Genomic DNA, 16,009 nt, shown 5'->3' on the forward strand with positions numbered 1-16,009 from the left:
AGTGGTGGCAATCTTGCCTGCCATGAGCACAACTCTTGCCCAAGAGGCACATTTATGTTGATAAACCCAAGGGCAGCTGACCCTTGAACAACAAGGAAGATGGCGTCACGCTCAGGGACCCTTCCAGAAGCCTTTAAGAATGGCCCCATGAGGAAAGGCCAGGCAGGTAAAGTGATATCCATCTCCATCCGACAGTGGATTGAACAAGGTGGGCAGACTGGAAGCCACACACGAAGCATTTATTTGGAGAGGGGCAAGGGAGGTTGCTCAAGCTACAGACTATTTGAATTCAGGCAGCAGGACACTCTCCACTTCCAGGAAGCTTTTCAGCTCAAGCTGAGCCAGCTGGGGAATCCAGTTTGGGATGGGGGTGGAGAGGGTGAGGGAAGATGCGGGTTGTGGGGTGTGAGGGGGTGGGGACTCCTCAAGGAACTTCGCTGGTCACTCGGTGAGGAAGGTAGCATCTTCTTCATGAAAAGAGGGTGTTTCTCCATTAGCTGAAACAAACAAACAAAACCCAAAAAACACATTTGAGTGAGACAAGCAATGGATGATGAAAATTAGTAAAGAAATCACAACAGAATTATACGAAAGGCAGGTGTCTCACGGAAAGAATTTGGCCTTTGGAATAAGACAGTTTGGCTTTCAAATCCCACCTCCATGGTAATTAGCGGTGTGACCTTGGGCAAATGATTGAAGCTCTCTGAGGTTTTGTTTCCTGGCTGTAAAGTGGGGATAATGATGTAGTTCTGGCAGGGTTTTGTGGAGAAATGACGATAACATAGAGCTTAAGACTGTGCTGGCACATAGCAGGCACTCACTGGATGGAGTCCTTATATTCTTGAAGTAAATTCAGTCTATCTTGTTACTTTTTGGATTTGTTTAATACGATTTTGTGTAGTCAGATATTCATAGGCATCTGAAAAAATTTGCTTTGTTACAAACATCTAGCTTTTATAATCAACAGAAATCAGTCTAATAAAAAGACAGCTGGAAAGGAGCTGGATGACATGTTTTTGTCTGAAAGAGCAAGGGTTAGGTTGCTTCCATGTGGCCCTCTTGCATTCTGAGAAAGGGATGGTGCAGAGCACACTGGAGACCCAGGAGACCTAGGCTCTGGTCCAGCTCTGCCTCTTCCTCCTATTTTGATCACTGGCAAATCCTTTTCTGCTCTGGCCTTCTTATTCTCTCTGGAATCAGGAGGGGTTGTACTACGTGATTGATAAGTTGTCTCTTAGAGCTGCTATTCTACTATGTATTCTCTTCCTCATTCAATGTATGCCACAGAAGGGACCTGGGAGGGCAATATGACGATACAGAATTGTGATAAAGGCTTCAATTTCCTTAAAAAGCTGGCAAGGAAGCTAAGCCCCAAGACTCATGGATATGCCACAGGAATCCTTACCCATTAAAAAAAGACTACATATGTATGTGTATACACATATATGTGTATACATATATGTATATATACCACATACACACATATATATACATAGATGTATACATGCCATTCCCAACCTGTTGCCTCTCTCCAGTATGGAGGCTGGAAAAGCTAAATAGTTGCTTTCCCAGCATCCCTTGCAGGTAGGTCTGGTCATGTGAGATAGAAGGAAAAGTCTGTTGGAGCCTCCCCGAAACATTTTTCCTTCACTGAAAAAAGGAGTGAGCCATGCAGGGAAAAGGCTTTCTGCTGTTTCCTCTTGCCTCCCCTTTTCTGGCCATGCATGATGTCTGGTTATGATGTCTGGAGCTGTGGTAGGCATTTAGCAATTGGGGGTGACAAAGATGAAGACAGGGATGGTGTATCAGAGGGATGAAATGAGCTTGGGACCTGACTGACATCACGGAGCAGCCTGGCCTACCTCATTTCTGGAACTCTTAGGTAAACATGGTTTATGCCCTTGCTGCTCAAAGTGTGGTCTGTGGACCAGCAGTATAGGCGTCACCTGAGAGTTTTGTCAGAAATGCAGAGTTTCAGGCCCCACCTCAGACCTTCGGAAATAGAATCTGCATTTTAAAAAGGTGCCCAGGCTTGGCATGTTTTGAGTGCATATTAAAGTTTCAGGAGCATTAGTTTATAGCTACACTAATTATGTTTCATTACAGGCAGCTGAAAGCATTCCTAACTGCCACCATGTATGGTAGGAAGTATGCATGAACACATACAGGTATGTCTGTGGTGTGTGGCTGTATGTCTGCATCTATGAATGCATACAAACACCCACACATATACGTATACATACATAAGTACATAATATATTTTTGTCTATATATTTGCATATATATGAATAGAAAAATCCTGGAAGGACACAGGCTGTGGGAGTGGGGCTGGGTGTTGGGAAGTTTGGGAGGTGATTTCTCCTTTTTACACTAATTACTTCTACAGTGTTTGAAAAAGTGTCTAGTTTAAACCCAAGAGTATCTACTCCTTTCCTAACAAAGCCGAGCAGAGACGCACCTGCTCTCCTCGCGGTCCAGCAGTGCATGGTAGGACGCCACGTCCCGCTGCATCTGGCACTTGTGTGCCAGCAGATGCTCGCGGGCCTGCAGCTGCTGCTCCGCCTCTGTGCGCATCTCCCTGAGCTCCGCCTCCAGCCTGCTGACCACGGCGCCCAGGTTCTGCAGCTCGATGTCGTGCCAGTGCTTGGCATCGTGCAAGGAGTTCTCCAGGCCTCGTTTCTACAAGAGAGGGAATACGGTCCAGACCCAAGGCCGATGGGCAGGGCCTTGGAAGAGGGAGATGGGCAGAGCAGTGGGAGGGGCTGGCATCGGCCTGGTCTTTCTGTTTCTCCCAGGACGATGACCTTGACAGGCTGACGTGGCTCAGTGGGGAAGTAATGAATCCTCCTGGGGAGGCCAGAGTCTTGCTTAGTCTGATTCACTGATCCTTCCAACAGGGGTGGAGGTGGGGAGGGAGAAGAGGAAGAAGGAGGGGGAGAGAGACAGGAACCGGAGAGCCGGATGAGAGAGAATGATGAGAGAAGAGGCAGATGAGTGAGAGAGAGAACGAGAGAGGACAAATGAGAGAGAGAGAGAGAGAGAGAGAGAGAGATTCACACACACACACACACACACACACACACACACACGAGGCAGTTTGCAGGTGTTTTTTCTTGGTGAACCGCCACCCACCGTCCAGCTGGAACGCAGTCTCCTCCTGCATTCCTCCCAGATTCCCACAGTCAGAACGAATGTCTCTGGCCTCTACACACTCACTGTGGTTGTTTAGTGTTTTAGTAGCACATCTTGCTAGTTCCTCTGCCCCTTGCTGCCCATTCGCCCCCTCCTCTCCCTGAGCTGTGCTGTGCAGGTTGGTCTCTACTCCACTCGCAGCTTGGTCATCTCTGTGGATGACTCCTGTGTTCATGCGTCCAGCACAGATCTCTGCCCCAAGCAGACTTGGTACTGAGGTTCTTACTGGAAATATATGCAGGCCATGGGCCTTATTCAAATCAAGGTGTCCAAAATGGAGCCATCGGCCTCCTTTGGAACCTGCTGGCCCCTCCTCTCCTGTGCTCCCGCTGGTGAACCCACATGAGCTAGAAACCGGGGAAAGATATGGCCCTGATCCTGCTTCCCTCCCAAATTCAGTCATCACTGAGTCCTACCTCTTGTACATTCAGAAACATTTTCCCATACGTGCCCCCTCTTGTCCAGCCACCAATGCCCCAGATCGATTCTTATCACCTCTCACCTGGGGTAACCTCCATGGCCTCCTAGCTCATCTCCCTGCCCGTGGTTCCTCTCCCTCTGTATCCCCCCACAGCAGCCACAGTGTGCTGTCTAAAGTCCAAATCTGGGCTTGTATCTCCCCTTCTCCTCACCTGGCTGACTCCTATTCACCCCACGTCCAAGCTCAGGGGTTACATCTCCTAGGAAGACTTCCTTGATGCCCTCTTGCCTCTGACACCACCAGGCTGGGTTAGGGTGTCCCTCCTCTGGGTTTCACAGCTACCCAAGCACATGCATGCCCTTGAACTTATCATAGCGGGCTGAGCTTCTTAGGGGCATGTCTGCTCTAGCAGATGCTGAGCTCTTTGAGAGCAGGAACCCCAGCGACAGGACAGGGCCTGGCACAGAATAGGTGTGTGTGTGTGTGTTTCCCAAGTGACAGCACTTTTATTATGGTGCACTTATTGCCCTATCTGTCTCCCCACTAGACTGAAACTTTCTTCTCATCTTTCCATATACCAAGCCCTGCAAACTGTAGGGCTGACCAATAAAAAAATGGTATGCCCCTCTCTTTAACATCTTTTAGTAGTAATAATTATGTAGTTCTATAATTTAGCATCTGGCTTTTTATTTTATATAACACATAAGAAACAAATAAATATCTTTCTAAATTGGACTGAGTCAAGTCTTGATGAAACAAGTTTCTATACCCTTTTTTGACCACTGTGGCTGAAATAGAAGACTCTTGGTCATGATGTCATCTTGAATCATGGCTGCTGTTAAGCAGAGGCCACCATATTATCTTATTTAAATCTTCCCAATTCCATAGGATATGAGGAAGTTGAGTCAGATTCCCATCCTAGGTATGTCTACAGGTGGCAAAATGTGATTAGTGGAAATAAATCTAGATCAGTGTCTGGTCTGGTTATTATTTTGCTGATGAGATCTGAAAACCCCTCCATGGCAGTGAGGATGCAGAAATGGTCACCTGGACTTTGAGAATCATTCATTCCAACCTCTCTGGGTTTTCTCCCTTTGTTTATCAGGGAACTGCTTGGTTTGTGAGTGGTGGTTGTTGACATTGGACCTGTAACATCTGTGATTTGGAAAAACCTTTCATGGAATCAGGTTTGGATCACCTGTCTATAGTTTTTGCCCTGTGTACGTGGTGACTTTTCCATGTGGCTTGGGGTTTTTCGCTGAAGACTTAGGACCCACTGCCCAAGGTGGGTTCATGGGAACACCTATCAGAGGTGCCACGTCTTTTCCATTCCACCCTTAGAGTCCAAGTCAAGCTTCTGCACTATGTCCCTGACATGTTGACCTGGTTCTCACAGAGATGCCTGTGCTTGAGTCTCTATGATCAGCCATGCTGTGGGTCTCCTGCCCCGGCCCACTCACGACACAGCACCAGCAAGCAAACTGAGATCACAAAAGCATGCTTACTCTTGTCTCTAGAGATCTGAAGGGACTTCCTTAAATTGCTAAGCCCTCCGGAAAGTAAAATAGTGACCTTCTGTGATTTCTGGACTGAATTCCATTCCTGGTCTGAGTTGACTGAACACAGAGCTCAGGGGCCCTCAGACACCATTATTGATGCCTGGCTGCCGCTATAAACAGTGCCTTGTTGGCAAAGGAGCTGAAAATGTCACCAGCTCGGCTGTCTGAGGCTTACATAGCTTTGAGGGCCTGTGTGTGCACAGGTTGCTGTGACTGAGGGTAGCAGGATGGCTGGATGAACTCTGCCATGTTGGAAAGCCGTACACGTGTGTGCTACCTGTTCTGGCTCATCTGTGTTCCTGACCTTGCCTGCAAGGCCCAGCGACCAGAACTCTGATCTACTAGAGCCACAGCAGACAGAGGCAGCCCGTCCTGGGTTCCGAGCCCAGCCAGCACGTCACTGCTCCATCTTCTGGTTGGGGGGTGAGTTCTTGTCCTATTTGTTCCAATAGTCAGGACCATGGGGTTTAGGTGTGGTGATCAGATGATGCCAACTTGGGGCTACTATACTAGAGGTTATAATAATAATTTTATAATGATAATTAATAACAGATACCACTTATTGACTCTGTGCCGGGCATGGTGCTAAGGGCTTGACCTGCATTATCTAGTTAATCATGCCAATGACTTTATGAGGAAAATTCTATGATGGTTCAGTGGTTGATCACATTTCCAAAGGCAGCTGCAACAATGATCTCCATCCCACCTGCACTTTCTCTCCGTGATTTTGCCACTGTCTCATCAAGAGGCAGATTCCTGTGGAATCTGGGCGGGTCTGTGACTGCTTTGACCAACAGAATGCTGCATAAATGATATTCGGGGACTTTCAAGCCCAGGTGTTAAGAGGCCTGGTACTTTCTGTGCGCACCCTCTGAGGGAAGCCAGATGCCATGTCCAACAATGTAAGACTGCCATGATACGAGGAAGTCAAAGCCAGGTATGTGCAGAGGCCACGTGGAGAGAGAAAAAGAGATGCAGAGTTGAGGCATTGGGGATGTGAGCTGAAGCAGCCATTCTTGGACATTCCAGCCCCAGCAGATGCCACATGGGATGGAGAAAAGCCATCTCTGCCGAGTGCTCCCTAAATTGCTGAATAAATGAACAAATGATTTCCTGTTGTCCTAAGCCACTAACACAGCAGATGGATGTGATAACCAAAATAGATCCTCACTGTACAAGGGAGAAAACGGCATCTTCGGGAGGTCACACAGCTAGTGAGTAGAGGAGCCAGGATTCAAGACTCCAGGGTCTGAGTGCCCGCCCCGAACTCCACAGGACAGCCACCGTCTAGTGCATGATAGAGCCAGAGAGCTCTGCCTCTCTACTTATGACTCGTGTTAGTGGGCAAATCCCTGAACCACAGTTTTCTCTTCGGCAAAATGGGATGCAGTCACAGTCTACCCTACTTAATGTTTCCATGAAGCTCTGATGAGAGATTGCAGGTGAGCATGCTCTTATTACTGTTTCTATCACTTTGAAGAAATTGTGTTTTGGGCACTGTACCAAGTGGTTTGGGGACATAAAACTAATTAGACATGGACCCTGCCCTCCAGGAGTTAATGTGAGTTCAGTGCATGAGCTGATATAACCACATGAACAAGGGGCTCTGAGTGTGAGTGGGTGGCAGGTGGGAGGGATCACCCCAGCTCTGGAGTCAGGGTCTAGGCTTCACGGTGGGTGTGGCACTTTGGTGAGCTCCACCTCACCTGTGCCCAGGGTGTGGATGACAGGAGCAGGTAGAGGAGGCAGAGTCGGGGGAGGAGTCTCCTTCTAGACATGGGAGAACATATCCAAGGGCTCAAGTGTAGGAAAGCAAAGGATGAGTTCTGGGCATTAAAATGAAGCCCGAGTTGGGTGGTATTGGAAGGTCTGGCAAAGGAAGACTTTCTATTTTACCCACAGGCAATTTCAGGGGGTGGGGACACTGATAAAGCAGGAGAGAGGGGACAGTAGATAGAGGAATGGCCCAGATGGTGCAACAGGGGACAGGTGGAGTCTATCGAAGGGAGGAGAGGGTGGATAAAGCTTCAGAGATATTTTGAGGTGGGAAATGGAAGCCGGAGACCTCAAGTTGGAGGACATTCATCTTCGCTGCAGAACAGTGCCAGTGACAGCATCTGCCAAGGGGCAGAGGTAAGGGCGGGCTGGGGGCGTGTGAGGATGGAGACTGCTGGAGCATCCACTCTGGGGAACACAGGAAGTACCCCTGCTTTGTTCTGTCATTTGTGTGCTGATTTTCTTTTACCAATCAGGTGATGAGCGTTTAGAAGACAGGAAACATATAATTCTTGATGGCCTCTCCCAAGTTTAAGGGAGGGCTCAGCACGTAGTAGGCTCCCAATACATGTGTGTGCAATACGAGCTGGTGATGTGCACCAGCTACTTAGGCTGCAATTTCTCCAGGCTTTGTTTTTGATGATGTGGCTTGAGGATACATCCCTCACCTTTTGCCTGGAACTTTCTATCACCAGAAGAGTGGCAATTTTGGCAGCCACAAGGACATCTGGGGGAGAAATGGCAACCTCTTAACTGTGTCTAAAGCAACTGCATTCCCAACATTAGGATGTTTATCAAGGGTTATGGCAGGTGAATAAAACTGATTAGCATAAAATCCACATAACACTGAACAACGCAATCTCCTTCAGACAACTTTTTAGTTAAAGTAGCAGTGATTTAGGCTGTAGTTTCCTGATCTTTCTCACCTCAGATCCTTTCCTCACACCCCCTTGCACTGACCCAGATCCCATCAGAGGATGACTCGGAGAAAAGTGGAGCAATGAGACGTGTGTCGTGTTGTAGCAAGACTGAGCATCTTCCCTGAGCTGACTGGGCACCATGTGACCTTGTTGCCGAGGACAACGGACCAAGTGAACTGAAGACCTTTGAAGGAAGGGAACTGGGGGTGATGGGATGATCTTGGCAGTAGGCAGAGGAAAAATTGTTTCTGAGGGGAACCAACTAGAGGAAATACTTGAGCTAACTTGGTGGCAGGCTGTGGCTAAAGCAGGAGGTGGGGCTGGTGGTTTGTGATGAAGCTGTCATGGGTGGCAATACTGAGATGAGGTGTATGGGGGGGGGTGGAAGAATGGGTACCCAAATAGCCCAGGACTTGAGGCTGCTGGGAGAGAGGGGCTTCTTGGGCCTCAACGACGTCCAGACTACCTCAGCTGCACAGGGATTATACAACCCAACCCCTTCGTGCACTCTGGTGTGTACGAACACCTGTGGTTTGATTCAGTACACATGGCCCCCTGGAGGCATCCAGGAGGAGCCGTGCTTGACCCTAACAGAACTTCAGTCCATCCCAGAGATCAGAAGGTGGATTACTGTATTATTAATAATCATTTTAACTACTAATAATAATTAATAATGCAAGAGATCCGTCCACAAACCACAGTGAGTCTGAAGAGCTAACTAGCTTACTAGTTTTGCTTGGGTTCCCCAGAAGCAGAGTCTGACACAGGGATCCTGGTACATGCCAATAATTAAGGAGTTCCTTTCAGGAAAAGGGGGAGAAGGAAAGCAGCTCAGGGCAATGTAAAGTGTTAAGCCAGGAGGTGGTCTTGGCTGGACTGTGGCTACAGCCTGATCCCTTGGAGAGCTCTGGAGTGTGGATTACAACACAGAGCAGAGTCCACTTCGAAGCAAGTGGACTGGGCTTTTAAACCCCACTGTCAGTCAGTCATTGGCCAATGGCTGAGGACTGGGGGGGCACGCCTACCATCCTAGGCCAGGTCTTCTTTTTGGCAGAGGGCAAGTCTCTGGGCATCTGTGGCGTCAGCAGCCAACAGTCATGGCAGCAGCCTGGTGAAGGGGATTTCACTGGGGCACTAACTGTGTCTACGACATTTGTCATTTGGTATCGGTTGATCCTTTGCAGGCCTCAGAACTCATGTGCTGTGAGATGGGAAACCCATATGACTACAGTTAGACAGTTGAGAGTAAAACTTCACACAGGAAAGGCCAAGGCTCTTCCTGGTCCACTCACCAGGGCCCGTAAGGATTCCGTCTCAGCCTGCAGGCTCTGGATTTGGCAGGAAGTGTTGTGCACCTCCACCCTGAGGGCAGCAGCCAGCTTCTCTTCCTGGGTCTGGGCCCTGCGGGCCACCTCCGTCTGTTGCTGTGGAGAGGCAAGGGTGAGCAGGGGGAACCAGGGCCTGAACCCGTCCTTCCGTCTTACCTTCTCCAGTCACCACTCCGCAGCCTCTAACTCAGAGGAAACAGCCATTTGATTTGAAAATCGCTCTTTTTCTATCGGCGCCCACACCAGCTTGTATTCCAACATTTATTTAGTTTGAACATATAATGCATACAAATGGAATAAAATTCAAAAGATTTTCTAAAGGATATATAGTAGAAAGTCTCCTTTTCTTCCTGTGCCCTACTTACTTTGTTCTCCTGTTTCTAGTTTCTCATATCTCCTTCCAGAAATATTTCATATATTTATAAATAAATGCATATGAGCATCCCTCCTTGCTTTGGTACTTAACATATTTTTAGAAATTATTCTATAGCAGTATATATAGATCACTTACATTTTTTTTAAGGGCGGCATGGTAATGCCTTGCTTGGAAGTACTATGATTATTTGGAAGTTCCCCACTGATGGACACTTAGCTTGTTTCCAGTCTTGGCCTATTATGAACAATGATGCAGTCCCTCATTTTCCATACATGGGAGGATCTCTGAGGGGTAAATTCCTGTAGTGGAACTGCTGAATCAAAAACGTAGGCATTTGTGGACTTCCCTGGTGGCTCAGTAGTTAAGAATCCGCCTGCAATGCAGGGGACACAGATTTGAGCCCTGGTCCAGGAAGATCCCACATGCCATGGAGCAACTAAGCCTGTGAGCCACAACTACTGAGCTTGTGTGCTGCAACTGCTAAAGCCCACGAGCCTAGAGCCCGTGCTCCACAACAAGAGAAGCCACCGCAGTGAGAAGCCCACGCACCGCAATGAAGAGTAGCCCCTGCTCGCCGCAACTAGAGAAAGCCCGCGTGCAGCAACGAAGACCCAATACGGCCCCCTACCAAAAAAAGTAGGCATTTGTAATTTTGATAAACGTTGGGAATTTGTAACCCCTTCCAGTGCTCCAATTGCCCCACACCTTGCTCAAACAAGGAGTGAACAAATTTGACCTGATAGTCCCTGTTTCCCAGTAAAAACCCATCTGACCACACTGTGAATTTAGGGGGAAGGTCTGTGCTTTGAACCTTCTCCCCAGAGCAAGATGGACATATTCTGATTACTCCTTTTTGCTTGGGAAAAGGGAAAACATGAGAGCTCTCCCTCATTTATCTTCAGTGCAGTCTGATAAAATGTCTACAAGGCAGTGATGTAGGAGAAAATAAACTGCTTTCTCTCCTAAGTTACTGGCTTTCTGAATTTGCTATCTTTACCACATATGAATACTTATTTACAGAATTATGTGCAAATAGTCCAGCCTAACTCACTGGCTAAGAAATCCCAAGTCAAAAGGCTCACATCTCAGTAGTAGTTCTGCCAGTTCTTGCTGTTTGGGGGCTATAAAGAGCTCAACAAAAATGTCCATTAAAGGCTTGGGAGCAGCTGAAGGAGAACATAACCCGTGGACCCTGCTCTGACTGGTTGGCCCGTGGCTGTGTGTCTCCGGGCCATCATTCCGCCCGTAGATGACATTGAGTGGGGAACGATAATCATATGATGACTGCCTCCTGGGATCACCATGAGGCTCCCATCAGGTTATGCATGTGGAGGCTTTTGGAACCTTAAAATCATGCAAATATTGGCTATATATATTTTCTATGTGTAACAAGGAATGTAGTACCCGACAAATGAGTTTGTAGAAAGCCACTATGAGTTGAATACTACTAATGATAACTAATATATATTGAGCATTTTGTGCCACTTTGTTAACTGCTTTTTATTTTTTGGGGGGGCTGTGCTATGTGGCCTGTGGGATCTTAGCTCTCCAGTGGTGAAAGAGCAGAGTCATAACCACCAGACCACCAGGGAATTCCCTTAACTGCTTTAAGTCCATATATCATTTAATCTTTACAACCCTGTGGAGCAAGTGTCATTGTTATTTCCATTTCACATGAGGAAACTGAGGCACAGAGAGATTGAGCTATTTATTCAGGATCAAATGGCCCGGACTTCCCTGGTGGCGCAGTGGTTGAGAGTCTGCCTGCCGATGCAGGGGACACGGGTTCGAGCCTTGGTCCGGGAAGATCCCACATGCCGCGGAGCAACTAAGATGGAGCACCACAGTTTCTGAGCCTGGGCAGCTAGAACCTGTGCTCTGCAAAAAGAGAAGCCACCGCAGTGAGAAGCCCACGTACCGCAATGAAGAGTAGCCCCTGCTCGCCGCAACTAGAGAAAGCCCGCGTGCAGCAATGAAGACCCAATATAGCCAAAAAGAAACAAATTTTAAAAAATAAAAAAAAAAGGAGCATAAGGCCCTGAGGGTCAGAGCTGCGATTCAAGCCCAGCAGCCAACCCCAGTGCTGTGCTCTTAACAACCAGTACTTAATGCTGCCGATTCCACCAATGCCTCAACTTAAGACCCTCCAAATTAGAGCTGTCTCCCTCAAAGAGAAGGTAGATCCCTCTAAAATACCCTCATGGTTCACCAAGTCCTGTGATCAGTAGCCCGGTTTTTCTTCCTCCCTCTGGGGCCGGGGCCTGGCCAGATGGGCTGTGTGGGAGAGGGGTACCCTGGCAGACAAATGGAGTCAGAGTGGCCAGGGGCAGCCGTGAGCTGAAGCTGGCTCCTAAAAGCTCACAAAAGCGAAGTGTTAAAGTTTCAGGAATTTTGTGATCTGGTGGTTATGTAGCCATCATTCAAAATTAGATATATATCAAGTTACAATCAAATAAGTTATATGAAAAAGGGTAATAAATACATCACTGGCTAATTATTTTGCATTTTATCATTATCTATGCTACTGAGGTAATTTACATCAATGGTACTTGCGTGGTAGAAATAACACATAATGCTGTGCTCCTGCACATCTCTTCCCAACTTTGTGTTCATTTACATCATGTTAGTAGTTTGAAATCAACCATGGTGAGAGTATTTACACCATGGAAACTGGCAAACACTACAAATCAGGGGTTGAATTATTGTTTTGTTGATTGTCCAGATTTAAGAAAGGGATGCAGAAAATGTTAATAATGCAGATTAAACTTAAAAGTGGGTCATGTCTGTAGCTATTGTACTGAGAATGGAACAAAAATTAGAGGGACTATTCTTCCAGTGTCTGAAAATTATCATGTGATTCACAAAGAAGTCACTCACAATGCTGATGAATGAACTCATCCAAATATTAACCAAAATTCATAGCAGAGCTATCCTCATTCATCATTGATGTGAGTGACTATTTGCTTAACCAGATATTAATAATCAAGCATTTTTCTGTAATCTGACTTTGTGACACTATTGTTGATGACAGAATTATAAAAATGGCTGGTGGATTTCGCAAGAAATAGCAAGTCATACTGAAGCTATAGATGCAAATGGAAGAGCAAAGTATTTTATCTTAAAGTGTGTTATTTCTAAAATTGCATAAAGAAAACATCAACAAAAACTTTCATGTTACCTTTTAGGTAGTGTTATGAATTTGACTGGCACATGAAAACATATGTTTACATTTTCTTGCAGAGAGCAGCTGGGAAACATCACCAGCACAGGATGGGTAAGAGCCAGGCATGAGGGGAAGTCCAGTCCCATGGAGGCATGTTTTAAAGCCTTGGTGGGCAGGTCTGGGGTAAAGCTGCTGGCCAAGGCCATAGCCCTGGCACTGAATGAACTGTCCCTCCTCTCGACCCAGATAATGTACTCGGTAGTTCAGTGGCACACACTGGTCTCTGGAGAGATGAATCCCCAGGTCTTAGTTTTATTGGCAAAATGCTGTACCCAAGTGTTTCCCAAATATTCTTGGACAACCAGCATGGTTTGTCATATATCTGCATACTAATTCAAACTGTTTTTATTTGAACCAATTCACTTTTTCTTTGTAGATAAATGTCTTTAAAATGTAAACTACAGTTAAGTTCTCAGATTTTAAAGTGTGTCAGCATCATCTGGGGGACCTTGTGAAAATGCAGATTCTGATTCAGGAGATCCTGAGTGGGCCCCAGGAATCTGCATTTAAAACTTCCACGTGATGCCTGGTTCATGGAAGCAAAGTTCTAGATCGCTACAGAAACTGATAAAACTGTATTATTTGCCATAGATAAAAGATAACTGAAAAAAAAATCAATAAAATTAAAGCAACCACTGTATTATATTCTAGCAAATGTTGCTTGCCAAGCTGCTGAGTCTCAAAGCTGGCTTTCTCTTTGTTGAAAGTCAAAATTAATAAGTATAAGAGAAGTGTTAATGATGCCCCAGCACCAAATGGAAAATTTCTTGCACCATTTTTAAATTAAGATGGAAAGAGAAAAAGAAATTAATTTGATCACTGTGGGTTTCAGTTTTGTTTTATATCATGTCCCAGACCTTCTCAAATCAGCTTGCCACAAATGATACTTGCCCTTCATCTGGGGACAGTTAACTGTTTTAACTCACCTAAAAGTATTACATGTTCTTCTCCAATGGCTTTTTAGATTTATGTTTTCTCGTTATTATAATAACTCCTGTTTCCATTTCAACCCAATGCCTACAGATTTCTCCTCACAGACCAAATAGGAGGTGTGTGGTTCTAGCTCCTGAACATGGGAAGGGAGGATTGATCTGTCATTCAGTGCCACTGCTGGGATGTGTGCTGAGGTTCAGATATGTTGGTTCCCAGGCTTGCAAACCAACTTGAATTCTGGGCTCCACGACGCACGAGCTGAGCCACCCAGGTTTGCACTCCAGCTGTGTTTCTGGGGCAGGAAAGCATGTTGGCATTTTGAAATATGGTAAAAATTTTCAAATTAAAATTTAAAAATTGGCACAATGTTGCCCATGAAGGATGGATGTGACAGACAAAGAGCAGCAGGCTGTTGAGTAAGTCAGAATGAAGAATTGGAGGGTCTCCAAATGGAGGGGAAAAGAGGCATCTCCACACCCCACCCATTTGGCTGATTAGCGTTGCCATTCCCCAAAACACCCTTGGCGATTGGAAAAAATGGCCACTTTGTGGTGTGAGGGGAGAGTGAGAGTTTGCGGGGGGCAAAATGTGGAGAGCAACGATGCTGGTGTGTTCTTAGCAGAACACGTGTCCAGGCTGAGCCCTCAAGGGTGGACGTGTGCAGCCTGCCTTTCCCCGAGCAGTTGCTGTGTGGGTTCCAGCAAGTCACAAGCTCTCTGTTTTTTGCAGCTGGGGGACAGCTTTATGAGAGTATTGCTCTGCTGCAGAGCACAGCTAACGGCCTTGCTCTTAAACTTCTCAGATCTCACAGGATCACACGGACCTCATTATGGTCACTTTCATGGAGAAAGGGAAAGCAGTGGGCTCCTTGGGGAAAAAGGGGTTCCCGATCTTGCATGACAGAGGAAGCTTATCCACAGGGAAGGCACAGATTTGTGGTCTGGAAAGAAGTCTGGCCTAACCTTTCGGTCCCTCAAGACAAAGCCCTCCCAACCTCATACAAGACGTCACTTGTGCTCATCCTTAAAAAAGAGGATAAATCAAGGTCCGCCCACTCCATGAGGTCTGTCTGGGTCAGAGAAGCAGTTAAGAGTGTTGATTCTATAGTCAGAACATGTGGTTTGAATCCCAGCTCTGCCATGGTCTAACTGTGTGATTTACCTAACCTCTCTGTGCCTCAGTTTCCTCCTCTATAAAATGGATAAAATCACAATACTCATCTCGGGTTGGGAAGATGAAATGAAAACAGACCTGTCAAGTGCTCAGGACACTGTCGAGCGCTCTGTAAACCCTCAATAAATGCACTGCTGGCCCTGCTTTCCCAGCACAGCTCACTCTGCCTGGTGTGGTCTTTCTGTCCGTTGTCTCCCACCTGCACCCCAGCCAACCTCACACTAGACTGTGGCACCTTGTGCGCAGGAACAACTTCTTACTCACCCCTCAACACCCCCGTGCACCTAACATGGTTTTTACCCCTGGAACATGCCCAACGATGTTTCTTGGAAGTCTACAACGTGTTTCAGGTGCAGGCTTGGGACTGCGGAAGAGGAAGATCTACCAGGAATGGAATTAAACCTCCTTTTCATTAGGAGGATCGGCTGTCATTATTGTAATGATTATAAGGCACTTTCCAGTCACCCAGTGTCATATAAATGTTATTTAGCTGAGGATAGATTTTGATAGGCAGCACACACACACCTGAACTACCCCAGCCAGGTGTAGGATTCACTTGGGAGAAAGCTGGATGCCATCCAGTCTTCACCAGAGACATGGGTCCTCCTTAGTGGGAATTAAAAAGAAGTGCATGTCTCACTCGGTGAGACATCAACACTGGCAGAAGAGCTGGCCTGGCTAGGCTGAGCCATGTCTCTCCTTAAACTTACATGAGAGCTGCTTGGCTGTTGAAGCGTATCTCTTTAGGGTGTAGGACCAATTCCCAGCCTCGGTTGAAGCTGCCAAAGGAAACACAGAGGAGCGTGTGGCTTGGCAGACTTGCTGCCCTGTTGGTCGTGAGTGAGCACCCCCAGCCGATGAACGAGGCAGAAGGGGCTCAGCAAGGAGGGGTATTCTGAGGAGAAAAATATATTCTTCATCTGCAAGTAATTATTGGAGAAGTCTAAGTGACAGAATTTTGTTCGGGTTCATGGAGATCATTCCATCCCTAAGAAGGCTCGCCTCTGCTCTGTCCCTGCCAGGAGACTACGTGTTGGATACGAGCCACCTTACCTTAATTTCTCAGGGATTTGGGTTGTTTTATCTTTGCAGATCTCCTAGTTTCGAA

At 46.8% G+C, this 16,009-nt stretch overlaps 1 protein-coding gene across 1 annotated transcript in view; it reads right to left on the reverse strand.

Annotated features, from left to right (window-relative positions):
* Positions 1 to 229: 229 nt before the first annotated feature.
* BFSP2 (beaded filament structural protein 2) overlaps positions 230 to 16,009 on the reverse strand; it is a 69,762-nt gene continuing 53,982 nt past the window's right edge. The window contains exons 5-7 of the mRNA XM_067737217.1: positions 9,161 to 9,292; positions 2,459 to 2,679; positions 230 to 497 (exon numbers count right to left, since the gene is read on the reverse strand). Of these exons, the coding sequence (XP_067593318.1) occupies positions 494 to 497; positions 2,459 to 2,679; positions 9,161 to 9,292 (357 nt within the window). The 3' untranslated portion in view covers positions 230 to 493. The remainder of the gene's footprint in view (positions 498 to 2,458; positions 2,680 to 9,160; positions 9,293 to 16,009) is intronic.

The sequence above is a fragment of the Pseudorca crassidens genome, chromosome 5 (genome assembly GCF_039906515.1).
Source record: "Pseudorca crassidens isolate mPseCra1 chromosome 5, mPseCra1.hap1, whole genome shotgun sequence".
NCBI classification, from domain to species: Eukaryota; Metazoa; Chordata; class Mammalia; order Artiodactyla; family Delphinidae; genus Pseudorca; species Pseudorca crassidens.